This window comes from Peromyscus maniculatus, chromosome 14 (assembly GCF_049852395.1).
Source record: "Peromyscus maniculatus bairdii isolate BWxNUB_F1_BW_parent chromosome 14, HU_Pman_BW_mat_3.1, whole genome shotgun sequence".
Classification (NCBI taxonomy): domain Eukaryota; kingdom Metazoa; phylum Chordata; class Mammalia; order Rodentia; family Cricetidae; genus Peromyscus; species Peromyscus maniculatus.
Genome location: NC_134865.1, coordinates 48894102 through 48912236, shown reverse-complemented (window position 1 = coordinate 48912236; position 18135 = coordinate 48894102). Strand labels below are relative to the sequence as shown.

Here is an 18135-nt window from a genome sequence, read left to right as displayed (position 1 = left end):
CCAGGAAAGGCGCAAAGCTACACAGAGAAACCCTGTCTCGAAAAGCCAAAAAAAAAAAAAAAAAAAAAGTGTTTATATGTGGCTCTCACACCCATCATAATTCTCATAGAGTCTGTCTGCTCAGGATAGGAACCCTCTGGCTTGTCCTTGTGTTCCCTACGACCTCCACTCAATGCTGAACACCTTATGGTTGTACAGTAAGCGTTTGCTGAACGGATGAACAGATGACTAGAGAGACGAGTTGTTAACACTAGGAAGGAATCTGATGCTGTGAGCCTCGGGAGCTGCCGGCATCAGCTTCGTACCCCAGGGGTACAGCTCCCCTTTATGTTGTATCAAGTCTGGACTCAGTTGAGCGCACATCTAGCCTCCTCTCCCAGTATTGACCTTCCCTCCTGGCTGGGGTGCCCTGTGTCTGCCCTGACTGTGACCCACTCACACACACTCTGCCCAGGGATCCTGCGGGTCCTGCAGGCCCAGACGTACTACAAGGTCAGCTCCTGCCCTGGATCTTCAAACGCAAGTGCTCGGGAGCCCAGAGTCATACACTGTTCTCAGAATCACACTGTCACACTGTCCTCTCTCCAGCCGCTTCTGGTGTATGATCCCCCCCCCCGCCCCCCCTTGCTGTTCCTCTCTGCCATTCTTTCTCCTTTATTCATGCTGTCCAGTCTCTCCTCTTTGTCCCCGGCTCAGATGCCTCAGCAGTGTTTACTTGCCCAGAGGTGCTAGTCGATACTCATCTGACTAGTTTAACATGGGCTGGGGGCTTGGTTTGCGGATTTAGCGTGGAGGTACCTTGTCACCATCCCAGGGCTGAAAGTCAGGATCCCTTGTCTGTCATTCTGGGGGTGAGATGGTGACATATGCGACAGACAGCTTCCAGCCCAAGCCTTCGTTCACAGCCTTTGACCTCCTGTGGATGGAGGTCTGCATGTCTCAGTTCTTATTGTTGTTTTCTACGTAGCAGGAATTGGCTGCTTGAGAGCATACAACGTATCATTAGGCCTGGCACAGGCCTGCCACATAACAGAACTGGATAAATGCTTCACTGGTCTCCCATGATACAGCTCCAGAGTGCCTACCGGGCATCAAGCTCCAGGCCTGAGAATGGAGAGGCCATTGAGACAGACGACTATGGGCCCCATGAGCCAGTCTTGTAGGAAAGACATATATTCAACTAATCCTTCCCAGTGAGAATTCAGGAATCACAGCACACATGAGGAGCCCAGAGAGGGAGTCGAGAAAAGCCCTCCTGAGAAGTCCATTTGCCCTGATTTTAAGGGATGAATAGGAATTAAGTGAAGGGTGTGGAGGAAAATGCTGCTAAGAGCATTCTAGGCAGAGGGAGTGCGTGGATGGGTGGAGGTGGGGAAAAGGGGATGATGGATGGATTGAGAGATGGATAGAGCTGGTATTAAAATCTGAATTCAGTGGTACAATAGTGCAGAATATTCTGCCTGACATCAAGAAACAGGAGGCTGAATCGGGGTGTCTTGCTACAGTGCATAGATGGTGCTATCTATGGTGGTGGTATGGTGGTGGTGGTGGTGTGGTGGTGGTGGTGTGGTGGAGGTGGTGGTTGTGGTGTGGTGGTGGTATGGTGGTGGTGGTGGAGGTGATGGTGGTGGTGGTGGTGGTGGTGGTGGAGGTGGTGGTGGTGGTGGTGGTGGTGGTGGTGGTGGTGGTGCTGTGGTGGTGGTGAAGGTGATGGTGGTGGTGGTGGTGGTGGTGGTGTGGTGGAGGTGGTGGTGGTGGTGGTGGTGGTGGAGGTGGAGGTGGAGGTGGTGGTGGTGGTGGTGTGGTGGAGGTGGTGGAGGTGGTGGTGGTGGTGGTGTGGTGGTGGTGGTGGTGGTGGTGCTATGGAGGTGGTGGTGGTGGTGGTGGTGGTGGTGGTGGTGGTGGTGGTGGTGGTGATGGTGGTGGTGGTGGTGGTGATTGCTCCACTACCTCGGTTCTGATGCTCCCATGTTGCCAAGGTTGGCATGTACTCCCAGAAATGAGGAGGAATGGATGCACCAGCCTCCTCTGCCGGGCAAGAATGACCCTAGAATTAGAGTAAAGCCCTTCGGCTCCATGGTACGCCAGCCCTCCTGACTCCGGGCAGCTCACCCAAGGCTCTTCTTCTCGCCCAGATGAGCGGGAAGTTGTTCAGAAGAAGACCTTTACGAAATGGGTCAACTCCCACCTGGCCCGAGTATCCTGCCGCATCAGCGATCTCTACAAGGACCTGCGGGATGGACGCATGCTCATCAAGCTGTTGGAGGTGCTCTCCGGAGAGATGCTGGTAAGGCCCCTCCCAGCCTGTGGCTGATGCCATCAACCCCTCTTCAGGAAAGGCATTTGCCCGAGTGCAGAGGGTTCCCTCGAACTGCCAGGGTTTCTTCGTTTCCTCTTCGAGGTTCCATCCTTACAAAGTCAAGGGTCTGTGTGGCTGACTGGGTTCTCTGGCTTCTCCTCAGACTGCCTCGCCCCTTTTGGCCACACCCACCCCTTCATGCTCCTCCCAGAAGCTCTGAAGAGCTTTGCCATTCTCCCTGGGGCCTGGGCAATCCGGAGCTGGGATGCATGGGCCTAGATGTGCGAGCTGTTGGAAAAATTTGCATTCCTCTTGGAACCAGGGGGAAAGTATGGAAGGAAGGTTGCTGTGTACTTTGCCGCAGGTCCAGGTGGAAGCCTGTTAGGGGGCCCCTTGGCTGTCCCTGCCCAACACTGTAGTAGGTGGGGGTGTTTGCTTTGCTCCGTCACTCCCTTGGTGACCTTAGGATCTTCTTTGCCTCTGCTCCCTCCATGTATAGAACGAGGTATTGGGAGCGCTTCAGGGTCTGAGTGAAAAGGCACCGTGTTCTTCTACCTTTTCAATTCCAGGCTGCAGTTCTTGCCTCCTTAGCCCACACTTGAAGGAGTTGCCCCAGAATCCCTTCAAAAGACAGTTAGGAGAGATAGGGTACAGTGCTTGAGGCCCTGAGTCTGACCCTCAGAATGCACGCAGGAAAGCTGGCCATGGGGGTATGTGTGCTTTTGCAATCCCAGCACTGGGGAGGTGGATACAGGGAAACCCCTGGGACTCCCTGGCCAGCCAGGACTTGGCCAGTTCCAGATCTGTGAGAGACTGTCTCAACAAAACAAAGCAAAATGGTGAGCAGTGACTGAAGAATGGTACCCAAGGCTGTCCCCAGGCCTTCATGCGCGCGCACACACACACACACACACACACACACACACACACACCTACATATCTGCACACACATGCATACATACCCACATACTAGCATTCATAGTCATCCCCTTGGGTGCTGGCTGAGGTATTCCGGGGAGGAAGAAGATTTGGTGGGAGTGGGGACATTGTCCATCACCTATTGGTGAAATTATTAAGGCCACTCCATGTAGTTAAAAGGATATTTATTTAATGGCATAACTTATAAATTAAGGGATAGGTAGGTGGGGGGGGGGGCTCTGGGGAAGGTGTATCGCAGTCCAGCGGTGTTCTCTGGAGCTCTGCTCAGTCAACCTCCACCGTTCAGCGTCCTGGCACAGAGAGAGCGCTGGCCCATCCAGCTCTCGGGTCCCCAGGCACCTCCCTTCGCCCTGCCTCGTAGCCGTGACAGTTGCCAGAGTCTCAATGGGGGTTGGAACTTCCAGATCAAAGCTGGAATGGCTACCCACTACAATCACCCATCTAAAAATCCATTCTTACTGCTGACTACGATGAGTAGTTCTTAGAAGTGTGCCTGGTACACAGCAAGTACTCCGTTCACTGTCTGTCGTGCTGTTGAGTTTGTCGTTCAGCGCCCACTCGGAAGGCTGGGTCAGACCCAGAAGGGCTCCTGTCAAGCCTGGTTGGGTGCTTCTGAACCTTCTGGATTCTGCTAACAGGAAGGAGGTGCTGGAGCAAGTCCCGTAAGCACTGGCTCCTCTTTCAGAGGACCTAGTTTCCATTCCCAGTACCCACATGGCAGCCTCTAACTCCAGTTCCGGGGTATCCAACGCCCTCTTCTGGCCTCTGTGGCCACTGCATGCACATGGTGTGCTGACGTATATACGCAGGCAAAACACCCATAAACATAAAGCTGAAAATAAATACCTGTAAAAAAAGAAAAGGGTCAGGAGTGACTGTGGATTTGACCAAGAGGATGAAGGGCAGAGCTAGCTGATGGCATCAGCGGATACAGGTTGCAGCCGCTTCTGGTGTGACGGTGAAGTCCCGTCATGCCCACGAGTCCATTCCCGTCCCTTAGCCGAGGCCCACCAAGGGCAAGATGCGCATCCACTGCCTGGAGAACGTGGACAAAGCTCTGCAGTTCCTCAAGGAGCAGCGTGTGCACCTGGAGAACATGGGTTCCCATGACATCGTGGACGGCAACCACCGCCTGGTCCTCGGCCTCATCTGGACCATCATCCTCCGGTTCCAGGTGGGTCCTGTGGGTAGAAGAAACCGAGGGGATCTTTCAAAGCTGGTAAGGGACTGAGAGCTTACAAAATGCTGACTAGAGCGTGTTGATGTACATCTAGGGAGGCTGGAAGCCCACCCTAGGGAACAGTGATCATTGGATGGAGGACCTACATCCTGTACCATTCCAAAGTGCTAACGCTCAGGACAGGTGCCCGGCTATAGTCTTTTGAGGGGGGGAATAGAAGTTGACTTGTAGCTAGGTTGCAATCTGCTGCAGGACTGGATTTTTTTGCCTCTCACCCTTCATGTGTACCTTCTTCGTGTTTGAAATAATATGGTTCAGAAATTGCAAAAATAGTACAGAGGAAAAAAAACCTCCCTTTATACTTTTTAAACTAGAAATGTTCGCTCATCTAAAATTCAAGGCTCTCTCCTTGATCCTCAGCCTCCGCCTTAGGAGGTGATACTATCCACATTCAGGGTTCTTCTTCCCTTAGTTAACCACATTTGGACACACCCTCACAGACATACCCAGAAATATGCTTCATGCTCTACTGGTCTGATGGCCATAACTCAGGACAAAACCATGTTAACAATACCAGCCAACACTCATGTTGTACCACCCAGTGAGCCATTGTCCCTTCAAGGAAGGCCCCAGGCCACCTTGTCAGTTCTTAAACTCCTGTTAGAGGGATCAGATTGATGTTGTCCCCTCTGATACAGGGTGCCATTCTGGTGGACAGAGGCAAAGCAGTCAACTAGGACCCAAGACTTTAGGGTGTAGGGTGTTTTAGGGATGAGTGCTGCAGATGTATGGAGGGGCAGAGGGAAAGAGTCCCCCCCACCCCAGGAAAGCAGGAAGGCATCGAGCCAGACACCGAGTTACTCTTCTCCTTCTCCTTCCGCCTCTCCCAGATTCAGGACATCGTTGTCCAAACTCAAGAAGGTCGCGAGACACGCTCAGCCAAGGATGCGCTGCTCTTGTGGTGCCAGATGAAGACGGCAGGGTGTGTATGCCCTGGAAACCGGCCACTACTGTGTTCCCTGTTAGCCCCTTGCTTCCCCTAGGGCCGTGGTTCTCAACCTTCCTAGAGCTGGGACCCCGCAATACAGGTCCTCATGTTGTGGTGACCCCCCCCAACCATAGAATTATTTCCGTTGCTACTCCATAACCATAATTTTGCTACTGTTAGCAATCGTAATGTAAATATCTGCTATGCAGGATATCTGATATGTGACCCTGTGAAAGGATCATTTGATGCCCCCTCTCCAAACCACTGCCCTAGGGGTGCCAAAGGGGCACTAGATACCGGTCCCCCAGAACTGTAGCAGCTTTGGTACAGCGGATTCAGGTCTGTTCTGACGTGATTCTTCGGAAACTCCAGATTCCTTCCCAGAGTCACCGTGGTCGGACCGTGGAACCTGTTGAGTTAGGAGCCACGGTTAACGGGAATGTCTTTGGGTGTGCTTAGCTGTGTGTTCTTATGTTGAAGCAGCTCAAGATGGGACAGATCTGTCCCTCTCCTGGCATAACGGGCCCTCAGCTCAGATGCTTGTGACCTAGAGAGAATTTGTTTCTTAGTCCTAATGTCTCTGTTGAATGCAGCTACCCCCATGTCAACGTCACCAACTTCACCTCCAGCTGGAAGGATGGGCTGGCCTTCAATGCCCTAATACACAAACACCGGTAGGCAGCCCTCCCTGGTGCTGGGGCGGGGGAGGGGGGGGGTGATACCTTGCCCTTCACCAGAGGCTGGGCTGGGGGTGGGGTGTTGCTTCTGCTGCTTCTCCTTTTATCCTTGGCCTCCCCGAGCGCTCCTGTTTCCCTCCACTTCCGGTCATACTGCTGCCCATTTCCTGGTGCTCACAGCTCCCCTGTCTCCTGTTCGCCGGTCTCATTTCTCTTGCCTGCCTTTCCAGCTCCCTACATCTGTCTAGCGTCCTCACTTCATGCTGCAGCTGTCCTGAGTGTGGGACCACCCCGGCCCCTCCATCCTAACAGTTCAGCCCTTGTCCCCAGGCCTGACCTCATCGACTTTGACAAGCTGAAGGACTCCAACGCCCGGCATAACTTGGAGCATGCGTTTGATGTGGCTGAACGCCAGCTGGGCATCATCCCACTCCTTGACCCCGAGGGTGAGCCACACCCACTTTCCTCCCTCCCGGGGCTGGTCCAGGTGCCTGGTAAGCTGCAGGCATGGAGATGTTGGGGCTCAGTCAGGACCCTGCTCTGCTCCTCAGTGGCAAGTGGGTTTTCAGCAGACACCTGGCTTATGGGGAGGATCCTCAAGGCCCTGGGTCCTCCTTCATTCTGCTTTTGGAGTTCATGGTTCCGATGTGGATCTCATCACTGTCTGAATTCAAGGGCCTCTGCTCAGTTTTTCCGCTTCTTCTAGAACTCACGATGTAGCTGCAGCTGTCCTTGAACTCCTCCAGGTCCTCCCGCGTGCCTCCGACACTGCGCCTAGCTACTCTTCCATTTCCTGCCCTCTGGGTTGTCCTTTGGCGCCTAGGATTGAAACTCATGCTGGAGAAAGTGGGGCTAGCTGCTAGAAACATGGCTGCCCGGGGCTCCAGTTCCGGTGCTCAGAATGCGCCATCTCCCTCTTACAGATGTCTTCACAGAAAACCCAGACGAGAAATCCATCATCACCTACGTGGTGGCGTTTTATCACTACTTCTCCAAGATGAAGGTGCTGGCGGTCGAGGGCAAGCGAGTCGGCAAGGTATCGATTGAGCTGTTGGTTTGCCGGCCCCGGGCCTTCAGTGTGAGCTCCCTGCCCAGCCTAAAAGCTTTGTGTTACGGCCCTTAGCTGCAGTTTGGTATGGAGAACGCTCCCCGGCCCCTCTAAAGTCCCCTGGGAAACCCTCAAGCTGACTCCAAAGAGTGGCCATGTGTGTCCTGAAGGGTGTCAGCCCCAGGTCTGGGTCCACAGTCCACCCGGAAGCCCGTGTCTCCCAGACGTCCCCCAGGAAGCACCGCGGGCTCTTAATTTGTCTTGTTGATGGTGACCTCAGACCCCGCGGGCTCCCGCGGTACACCAGGCGCGGAGTGCCATGCCTGGTTTCGTCCCCCTGCTGGTTCTTCAGCTCCTCAAGAGTAGGCAGGCCCCATCCATCTGTGTGTGCCTGTCACGGAGGCTGCCCGGATGCCCTTGATTCCTAACAAACAGTTTGAGATAAACAAAGCAGCCCTGGGGCTCCCGCCCAGACAGTTGTGACCCAAACAGCCAACTTCAGGTTCAGTGAAGAGATCCTGTCTCGAAACCTAGGGTGGAAAGTGACTGAGGAAGACACCCACCCCTAGAGGCTGGCATCCTGGCTCAGCAAGCTTACTGCTAAACAGCCGTGGTTCTCAGCCTTCCTGATGCTGCGACCTCATGATGTAGTTCCTCATGTTAATACAGCTCCTCATGTTGTGGTGACCGCCCCCCCAACCATAAAATTATTTTGTTGCTACTTCATGACTGTGATCTTGCTACTGTTATAAGAAGCAGTAATGTAAATATCTGATATGTGATCCCCCAGGGGGGTCGAGACCCACAGGTTGAGAACCACTGTCCTGCAGGCTTAGGCAGGGGGTGGGGTACCACTGAACCTCAGCACAGTCAGCGCAGGAGAGGATGTCATCCACTTCTCACCCATTCATTTAGCAATGTGGGGGGTCTCGGGAACAAGCCCAACCTAGAACACTAACAGACCTCGAGACCCGCAGGAGCCCCAGGGCGGTCCACACCGATGGTAGGCCTCCTTGGTAGCATTGTTGGTGGCATCGTTGGCGGCATATCCCTTCTGATGAGAATGAGTAACGGGGCGATTCCCTAGGTCATTGACCACGCCATCGAGACCGAGAAGATGATTGAAAAGTACAGTGGGCTAGCCTCAGACCTGCTCACCTGGATCGAGCAAACCATTAACGTCCTGAACAGCCGCAAGTTCGCCAACTCGTTGAGCGGTGTCCAGCAGCAACTACAGGCCTTCAGCACGTACCGCACTGTGGAGAAGCCACCCAAGTAAGGGCCTGGGCACGCGGGAGGGTGGTCAGTCCTCGGGAGCTGAAAGAGTCCAGAGCTGGGGAGTGGGTCCTTCTGTGAGGCACATCCTTGAGTTCCATAGCTGGACATCTGTCACCTGCTTCGTCGTGTCTTACCTGGCCACCTCACTTCCATGCCATCCGTAGCTTATGGACATCGATGAGTTAACTTTGGATTAGAGACAAAGAAAGTGCTTTTCTAGACGCCCAAGGCCAACAGAGGAGCGGTTGCAGGCTTCTTTGGAGAGCCAGTGCTGGGTAACTCCTTAGTCTGATGCCTGAGCCGTGGGTTTCTTTTCAGGTAATGACCTCTGTGTTATCAGCCCCCGAGTGCCCTGGGTCGGGCCTTGTGAGCATCAAGTATGTCCATCTTTCTCCATTCCACCTGCTGCCGTTCATCGGCAAAGCGCTAAGCCTGCTTCTTAGGAGCTCAGCCCCCACCCCACCACATACGTGCACACACGTCCACACATGCACGTGTAACCGTGCACACACTTGTGTGCATGCACGTATAATGAACATAAGCACGCACATGCGCAACCACACACACAGGAATGCAGGCACATACAGATGCAGCCATGTACCTATGTGTATATACAAATATTCACAACCACGCAACACATGCACGCAGGTGGGAGTACTCACAGGTGTGCAGGCGCACGCGCACACACACATGCGTGCATTTCCAAATATGCACACGTGTAAACATGCACACACGCATATACGCCTCAGGAGTTCCAGGCTCTCTGCTCGTCTGCCTCTGAAGAGATGCTTCTAGTTCATCAATGACACCTTCTGTTTCTTCCCCCCGTCTCATCTCACACTTACCATTCAAGTCTCTCAGGTAGGATAAAAATGAGACACCGAGCCCAGGATGTTCTGTAACTCTGGATCTGGTTTCTGGTCTGACACTAACCTACTTTTAAAGTCCTAAATTCAATACCGACACGAGGCCCAGTAAACAGGGTGTTGCCTCTTCCCTGTACCAGCAGGACTCAGGGCCTAAGGCTTCCTGAGCACAGATGAGTCCTCAGTGCTGTGTTCAGGAGTCGAGGTGGGCAGACTCTTCTTGGTACATGAAGAAGTGTGACAGTGCACCGTTACTTGGACCCTGTCCTCTCTACGCACAAACCCCAGCCCTCCCTGGCCCCTTGAACACATCTGGCCTGTAGGATTTGGGAGATCTGGGTTATAGAGACTGGAGTCAAATTGCTCTCCATGCACTATGTTCTTGAGGGAATCACGCTGCTTCTAAGGTTTTATTGACTAAAAACAATTGGTCTGGAAAGTCTTCATTGGTAGGACAGAGAAGGGTTTCTTTGTGGGGGTTGGTAAAACTTGGTATTTATTGGAGTTACCAGAGCTAGCTTTCCCAATGGAAGCACATGAATGCTCTGATGGCCTTTGCATCTTCTCTGAATTGAGCTGTAAAGATGCAGACTCTTACCCGATCTCTCCAGGGAGTGACAGATGTCTTGGCAGGTGAGTAGACCTGTCTGTGTCTTTCCTTCTTTATTTTTAAGAGACATGCTTTGCTCTCCAAGGTCTGAGATGCCAGGGTTTCCGCATTGACTGCAGCAAACAGTGTGTCTATGGGGACCTCGATACCAGTATCCCCAATTCTGTTCCCCGCAGGTTTCAGGAGAAGGGGAATCTGGAAGTCCTCCTGTTCACCATCCAATCCAGGATGAGGGCCAACAACCAGAAAGTGTACACGCCCCACGATGGGAAGCTGGTGTCCGACATCAACCGGGTACTGTGACAGTGTCAATTGCCTGTCTGAGTTCCTGAGGAGGATGTGGGGAGTGGTCGCTGAGCAAGGCTAGACCAGGCCACTTTATTTGGCATTAATTACATGCTGGCTATTTGGGAAGAGTCATTTGAAGGTGTCTTTAAGAGTTCAGACTATACCTCGCCTTTAATCCCAGCACTCGGGAGGCAGAAGCAGGCGGATCTCTGTGAGTTCAAGGCCAGCCTGGGCGACAGAGTGAGTTCCAGGAAAGGTGCAAAGTTACACAGAGAAACCCTGTCTTGAAAACAAAACAAAACAAAACAAGAGTTCAGACTCTACTTTCTACCCTTCAAAGTCTCTTTAGGTACCTAGAACCATTCTTTGGGGCCATTTTTGGTAGCCTGTCCTCTACCGAACCTTGAGTTTGTCTTAGAGTCTAGAATGTTAATTACTTATGACAGAAGGGAAATGCTGTGTGACGTTTCAGAGGTTTGGAGACTTAGCACCATCTGGAAGTTCTAACAGAATGGAGGTGGCTATTTAGTCAACAAGGATTTGCTGAGCATCCACAGAGGTGGAAACCTTTATATTATTAAGCCAGTGTCGGAGGCAGGCTTAGGAGAGGTGGAGCTGGGAAGCCTGGCTGGTCTGGCCCGGACAAAAAAATCAAAGGATGTTACTAAACTTTAGTCTGCTACCACTGTACCCCATAGTGGCAGGATCTCCCTGGATTCATATAGTCACCCAGTATCGGCTGAAAGAGACAACCCCAAGCCCACATATTCTTCCCGTTCCCCAAGAATTCTCCTTTGCCCATGCAGGCCTGGGAGAGCCTGGAGGAAGCAGAGTACCAAAGGGAGCTGGCCCTGAGGAGCGAGCTCATTCGTCAGGAGAAACTGGAACAGCTAGCACGGCGCTTCGACCGAAAGGCTGCCATGAGAGAGACGTGGCTCAGTGAGAACCAGCGCCTGGTGACCCAGGTAAGAGGGCACGCGCACGTGTGTGTGGTGGCAGGAGAGGGGACGCGCTTTGGACCACTGATAGCGATGGAACTGGAGCCCAAGCCAGTCTTAGCAGCAGCCAGTGTTTGGTTGGACCAAACCTACATCTGAAGAGAAACCCTAGGATATATTAAGTCTCTCTCTTTCTCTCTGTCTCACTACCTGTCATTAGAGGTCCAACCCTGGACCTTACACCATGAGACGCAGCATTCCATCACTGAGTTATACCCCCAGCCCATATTAAGTCTCCATCTTAGAACAGAGTCTCACATTACTAGAACAGCCCCCCAAGGTGTCTTGTGTAGGCTGTAGCATCAATAGACCCAGGAGTCAGAGTTGATATTAATGATTCTTCTCTGGGAACAGAATTAAATCAGAGTGTGCCTTTGGTTTCTTGGCCTCCAGGTCTGGGACATATTTCACTGGCTAACAGTGAACCCCAGGGCTGATTCTCCATCGGAGCATCTGTTCCCTCCCACTTAGAGCTTAGAATCAAATTAAATTCTGTCTGTTAAGGGGATAGCGAGTGTTCTAAGAGCATTGGAGAGTGTACGTGCGCCCCAGATAGTGTGTGGGTAAACCATCTGTTTGCATCGATGAGACATGCTAGTCTAAGCTGCCCCGCCTGCCCAGAAATGGACCGGTCCTCTCAAGGCAGGGTGAGAAGAACCAGCAGGTCACCAGAGGACTCTAATGGACACATAGCCTCACCTGCATGTGTGGTGCAGACTGTCAAATTGGGGGCGTTTAGAGGTACTTGTGAGACATTCGGAAACTGCTCTGATAAGACAGGCATCAGGGGAAGGCAGAGATAACGGCTTTGTAGAAATGTGCTGTTCCCATCTGGCAGCTGGGCTTCAGGGACCCGCTGCTTCTGAGCCCAGGGGACTCTGACTGAGCTGCTCTTTTGTTTGCTTGTTGATTGTTTTTTCCTCCTCGGGGGCAGGATAACTTTGGGTATGACCTGGCAGCTGTGGAGGCCGCCAAGAAGAAGCATGAAGCCATTGAGACAGACACAGCTGCCTATGAGGAGCGGGTAAAGGCCCTGGAGGATCTGGCCCAGGAGCTCGAGAAAGAGAATTACCATGACCAGAAGCGCATCATAGCCCGGAAGGACAACATCCTCCGTCTGTGGAGCTACCTGCAGGAGCTGCTGCGATCCCGGCGCCAGAGGCTGGAGGCCACCCTGGCCCTGCAGAAGCTCTTCCAGGACATGCTACACAGTATCGACTGGATGGATGAGATCAAGGTGGGCCTGAGGCTGCCCGTCCCACACCCCGTGATAGTCAGCATGTGTTTTCTTTACATAACTGCCCTCCGGTTATATCTCTAAGCCACAATGGAGAAAGGACAATGATGTCACTAGCCCATGTTCACAATATCCCCCAATAACCCAGGAATCTTGGGTTAGTGGTTACATAAGCTCCACCCTACAGGAATTAGAAGAGATTAAGTGTTAATGAAAACTCAGAGAATCCAGCTCCAAGTAATTGGGGCTTGACTCTGGTTCAAATCCAGACCCCTCTGCACAGGGGAAACCAAAGAAGTCTGAATTTCTCCCTCTGCTCCAGGAGGTCTTGGGTGAAAGTAGGCGTGAAATTGACCATGGACTTTCTAAAAATAAACATGCCCAGGCACCAGACCTGGAAAAGGATGATATAGATGAGTGTGAAGCTTGAGATTTTGTAGGGCATTCCATGGACGATTCCAGAGGGCACCCTTTTGCAGGAAATCCTCTGCCACATCTCCTGTCCCAAGCAGCAGGCGCCTCCCCGCTGTATCCACGACCCCGGGCTAAGATGCACGCACACCCTCTGGGGGGTCCGTTCTCCTCACTTGCCGTTGCCCATTGCCAGGCTCACATCTTGTCTGCTGAGTTCGGGAAGCACCTATTAGAGGTGGAAGACCTGCTTCAGAAGCACAAGCTAATGGAGGCCGATATTGCCATCCAGGGGGACAAAGTGAAGGCCATCACAGCAGCCACCCTGCAGTTCACTGAGGGGAAAGGTGAGGCCAAGAGTGTCCCCTCTGCTGAGGCCTCTGATGCTAGATCCTGTCCTCTGGCCCCTCTCCCCGCTTGGGTAAACCTAGAACCACCGTTAGAATTCTGCCTCTTTCCTCAGGTGATGTTGTACAAAACTTGAAGGGCAACAGTGCCCTCCCGAGGGCCAGCTGTTTCGGCAGCCCACAGTCAGACAGATGACCATAAGCACCATAAGCACCATGAGCTGTTGTCTGTCTTCCGATCTTTCTGCTGGTGTCTGACACTGTGTTTCTGGTTTCTTGTCTTAAATAAGAGAGTTCACTACCTCCTGGAAACCTTTAACTGAGCTTTTTAAAAACCTCATGTCACGTTGTACATTACTACTAAGAACCGACTTAACTTTTAATCTCCCTCATTCTTGAAGCTTGGTGGGAACCAGCTATAAAGAATCCAGCCTGGCTGGGCAGTGGTGGCGCATGCCTTTAATCCCAGCACTCGGGAGGCAGAGCCAGGTGGATCTCTGTGAGTTCGAGGCCAGCCTGGGCTACCAAGTGAGTTCCAGGAAAGGCGCAAAGCTACACAGAGAAACTCTGTCTCAGAAAACCAAAAAAAAAAAAAAAGAAAAGAAAAATCCAGCCTGTCCTCCAAGTAACTGGGAATCCATGCATCCAATCCCAAAGGACCTTGAAGGGCTGGAGACAGCTCAGTGGTGGAGCATTTGCCTACTGCACACAAGGTCCCCGAGACCCTAGGAGAGGGAAGCTTTAGGACTGTGTGGTTCTGACCTCCCGCTTCCCAGTCAATGAATCTCTTCCCTGTCTTCGTCTTCCTCCTCCTGTTCCTCCAGGGTACCAGCCCTGTGACCCCCAGGTCATCCAGGACCGCGTCAACCACCTGGAGCAGTGCTTCGGAGAACTCAGCAACATGGCCGCCGGAAGGAAGGTGCAGCTGGAGCAGTCCAAGCGACTCTGGAAGTTCTTCTGGGAGATGGATGAGGCCGAGAGCTGGATCAAGGAGAAGGAGCAGATCTACTCCTCCCTGGACTACGGCAAGGACCTGACCAGTGTGCTCCTCTTACAGCGAAAGCACAAGGCCTTTGAGGATGAGCTCCGTGGGCTGGATGCCCACCTGAAGCAGATCTTCCAGGAGGCTGAGGGTATGGTGGCCCAAAAGCAGTTTGGACATCCGCAGATCGAGAACCGTGTCAAGGAGGTATCGGCCCAGTGGGACCACCTGAAAGAGCTGGCCGACTTTCGAAAGAAGGACCTGCAGAACGCCGAGGACTTCTTCCAGTTCCAGGGCGACGCTGACGACCTGAAGGCCTGGCTGCAGGATGCTCACCGGCTGCTCTCCGGCGAAGACGTAGGGCAAGATGAAGGCGCCACAAGAGCCCTGGGAAAGAAGCACAAGGACTTTCTGGAGGAGCTGGAGGAGAGCCGAGGGGTGATGGAGCACTTGGAGAGCCAAGCCCAGGGCTTCCCTGAGGAGTTCAGAGATTCCCCGGATGTCACAAGTCGCCTGCAGACCCTCAGGAAGCTCTACGAGCAGGTGTTGGCTCAGTCGATCCTGCGCGGGCAGCGGCTGCAGGACGCCCTGGACTTGTACACGGTGTTTGGGGAGTCGGATGCCTGTGAGCTGTGGATGGGCGAGAAGGAGAAGTGGCTGAACCAGATGGATATCCCCAACACCCTGGAGGACCTGGAGGTGGTGCAGCACAGGTCAGAGAGACGCAGCCTCAGACCCAGCAGGGAGGGGTCTCTTTGAGAGACCAGTACTTAAAGGGCAGGCATCGGGAGTTGAGTTTTGGTCTGGGGTGGGGGGTAGGGGCGGGTCCAATACTTCGCCCAAGGGCGCCTTCAAACTTCCTGAGACAAAGGGGATTTTTCTTTATTCGGTTGCTTCTCAGCCATAGCAGCCTTTGCTCAGATGAATTCTGAGCGCAGAACACAGGCAAAATGGAGGTGCTGTGGACATGGGGGCTGAGGGGCTGGGACTCTGTTGTCTTTAAATCTATGCTAGTCCTGCAGCCAGAGAACTCCAAGGGGCCACAGACACCAGTTGACAGACAAGTTTCTGAGGCTACTACTTTCACTTCCGGTATTCTGATTCCATCAGCACCCTGGATAGGGGTCGGGAGGGCAAGTTCATCCTGTGTGTGTGTGTGGGGGGGGGTGATCTTGCTCGGTGGGTTGTGGCATGCTCAGGCTGAGGGGGTGGTTGGTGTTGAGTTAGTAGATGGAGGGGTGCTCCCACTGTGATTAGGGGACATGCTCAGGCTGCATATGAATGGGATGTTCAGGCTGTGGAGGGGGGGGCATCTGTGGATGGAGGAGTGGTCAGGTGATGGAGAGGAGGTGTGTTCCAGCTGTGGGTGGGGGCAGGCATTCAGGCTTGGCAGCATCTCAGAGGCCTAGCATGTCATCCAAGCGTCACGGGGCAGCAGGGGCTACTCCCTGGAGTGATGCCGAGGGAGCCCTACACTCACGCCAGAGCCCTGGTTCTCAGCCTTCCTAATGCCGCCCTTGAATACAGTTCCTCATGTTGTGGGGACCCCCACCCATAAAACGTTTCGTTGATGCTCCGTGACTGTCATCATGCTACTGTTATGCATTGAGAAAGGGCCAGTCGACCCCCAAGGAGTCTCAACCCACAGGGTGGGAACCGCTGTGCTAGAGGGTGCTGGACTCTTCCCAGGAGGAGCTGGCCTTCTTCCCTAGCAGCCATCCCTTACCCACCCATCCCAGCAGTGAAGCATCTGAGGGAAGGGTGGCTTCAGCCCGCATTCCTGGGTACCAGAGTTAGGGTAGAACAGCAGCCAAGACCATGGAGGTGCGGCAGATGGTCCTTGGGGTGACCGACTCCCTTGCCAACCCCAACACTGTAACCCCTTACAGGCTCTTCTGTGGAGTTGTTACCTGTATAGTAAAGAACCGTCTCCTGGGGTTGGGGATTTAGCTCAGTGGTAGAGCGCTTGCCTAGCAAGCACAAGGCCCTGGGTTCGATCCTCAGCTCCAGAAAAAAGAAAGAGAGAGAGAGAGAGAGAGGGAGGGAGGGAGGAAGGAAGGAAGGAAGGAAGGAAGGAAGGAAGGAAGGAAGGAAGGAAGGAAGGAAGGAAGGAAGGAAGGAGAACCATCTCCTAACTTGGTCAAGAAATACCCAGACATGACACTGAACCTATCGAACCAAAAGTTAGGGTGTACCAGCCTGTCTGCCTCCCTCCCTTCCTCCCTCCCCTGGACAAAACACTCAGGATGTGCTGTGAGGAAGCAGGGCTGCACATCTGGAGGCTGGGAACAACTGGAAACCGGTGGCTCCACTGCCACTCACTGCTCCTCGTGTTCTCCATCCCTATCAGGTTTGACATCCTGGACCAGGAGATGAAGACCTTGATGGCTCAGATTGACGGTGTGAACCTCGCTGCCAACAACCTGGTAGAGAGTGGCCACCCACGCAGCGGGGAGGTGAAACAGTACCAGGATCGCCTGAACAAGAGGTGGGGAGTGGGCGGGGCTTGGCTCTGGGGAGCTTTCTCCTAGTACCCGACATACACCTAGAGAAATGGCCCCAGCTTTAAATGTTCCTGGTCTTCTCTGCCGATCTCGTGGCTAGTGTTGGGGCTACCGTAAATGTCTATGCTACCGTAAGTGTCATGGAGGAGAGAGTATCTGGAGGAGGAGAGCGGATGTCCATGCAGCTGTGATGAGAGGGATATTCTAAGTGTGCAGACCGTTAGTAGGCCACGTGGTACTTTGCCATATTTCCCCAGACATTCCTGGACATGGGAAATTGCTTTCTGAGAGTTCTTAAGTACTGTCCATAAAAGAACGTCCCTGCCTGGGCCAGAATGCAGCATCGATAATAAGGTTGGCTTGGTAAAGAGAATTAGCAGGGCGCCTTGGGCAAGCTTCAGGACTGGAACTAAAAGCAGGCCCCGAGGAGCCTTTAGAGAGGGGCTGCTTTCAGAGCAGGGCATAATTGCTCATCGGTTCCTGGAGGATCTTTGAGGACAGAGCAAATGCTTGCATTCTCTGCTTTTACCTCGACCCCGCATGCGCAATGCTCCACGCTCACTCCATCTCCCTAACCCTGGCTGGCCCCTTGCAGGTACTTGTGCATGAGCTTTGTTCTGCTTAAGGCCATTCAGAATGTAGACTTAGGGACTAGCCAGCTGTGAAGAAACCGCAGGGACTGTTGGGAGCCTGTTGGGAACCCCAAGCTGAAAGGGATGCTCTGGAGCCACTGGAATGCGGCTGACCGTCTGTCTTAGCATCCAAGGCTGGGGTCTGCAAGTCTGATGTTAATTCTCTTTATTAGGCTTATGGGTACTGTCTATGTATGGGGGAGGGAAGAATTTTTTGGAGCTGCTTTTTAAGTGAAACAGTTAGATCAGTTTAAACCAGAGAAACTCCCAGGCAGGAAGAACTTGCCAGCCAGGCATGCGTTGCAGTCCCAGCATGCTGACATTTACAAAGTCTAAGGCATCCCCTCCCCCACCACCACCTCAACTGAAAAACTTCCAGGCAGTTGCCATTCTCAGGCTAGAGAAGAAGAACTGAGGCACAGAATGAATGATGAGATAGTTTCCATCGAGTCTAAGAGTCGAGAGGCCTGGAAACCCCTCCCGTCCAGCAGAGGAGGGAAGGCCACTTCTTGACCGTGTAGTTCACCCCACTTGGGACCAGCTCCTTTGGTTAGACTGTGTGGACTGATGTTGAATGGTGGAAGTCTGTCTCCTTGGAATTTGGACGTGTTAAGGATTCTGGCTTAGCTCCTCAGAGATAGCAAGACGTGCCCCGATTCATCTCACATTCCCTCTCTACCCCCACCAGAGGGCCACTTCCCACCTCTGCTCCCTTCTGGGGATATGCTTATTCTTCCAACTACATATCCCAAATCCTGGCCATGCTTCGCCCAGGCCAGGCTTATTTACCAGTTGAAAATACCCCCGCCTTCCTCTGGTTCTGGGCTTTGCATCCTACCTTGTGTTTATTT

At 53.1% G+C, this 18135-nt stretch overlaps 1 protein-coding gene across 2 annotated transcripts in view; it reads left to right on the top strand.

Annotated features, from left to right (window-relative positions):
• Sptb (spectrin beta, erythrocytic) overlaps positions 1 to 18135 on the top strand; it is a 129717-nt gene that overhangs the window by 72939 nt on the left and 38643 nt on the right. For both annotated transcript variants that reach the window (XM_006973141.4, XM_076550901.1), the window contains exons 3-15: positions 2136 to 2287; positions 4239 to 4412; positions 5309 to 5400; positions 6000 to 6080; positions 6414 to 6529; positions 7007 to 7119; positions 8219 to 8406; positions 10062 to 10179; positions 10980 to 11138; positions 12106 to 12408; positions 13016 to 13166; positions 13991 to 14861; positions 16499 to 16636. In XM_006973141.4, coding sequence (XP_006973203.1) covers positions 2136 to 2287; positions 4239 to 4412; positions 5309 to 5400; positions 6000 to 6080; positions 6414 to 6529; positions 7007 to 7119; positions 8219 to 8406; positions 10062 to 10179; positions 10980 to 11138; positions 12106 to 12408; positions 13016 to 13166; positions 13991 to 14861; positions 16499 to 16636 — 2656 coding nt within the window. The remainder of the gene's footprint in view (positions 1 to 2135; positions 2288 to 4238; positions 4413 to 5308; positions 5401 to 5999; positions 6081 to 6413; positions 6530 to 7006; positions 7120 to 8218; positions 8407 to 10061; positions 10180 to 10979; positions 11139 to 12105; positions 12409 to 13015; positions 13167 to 13990; positions 14862 to 16498; positions 16637 to 18135) is intronic.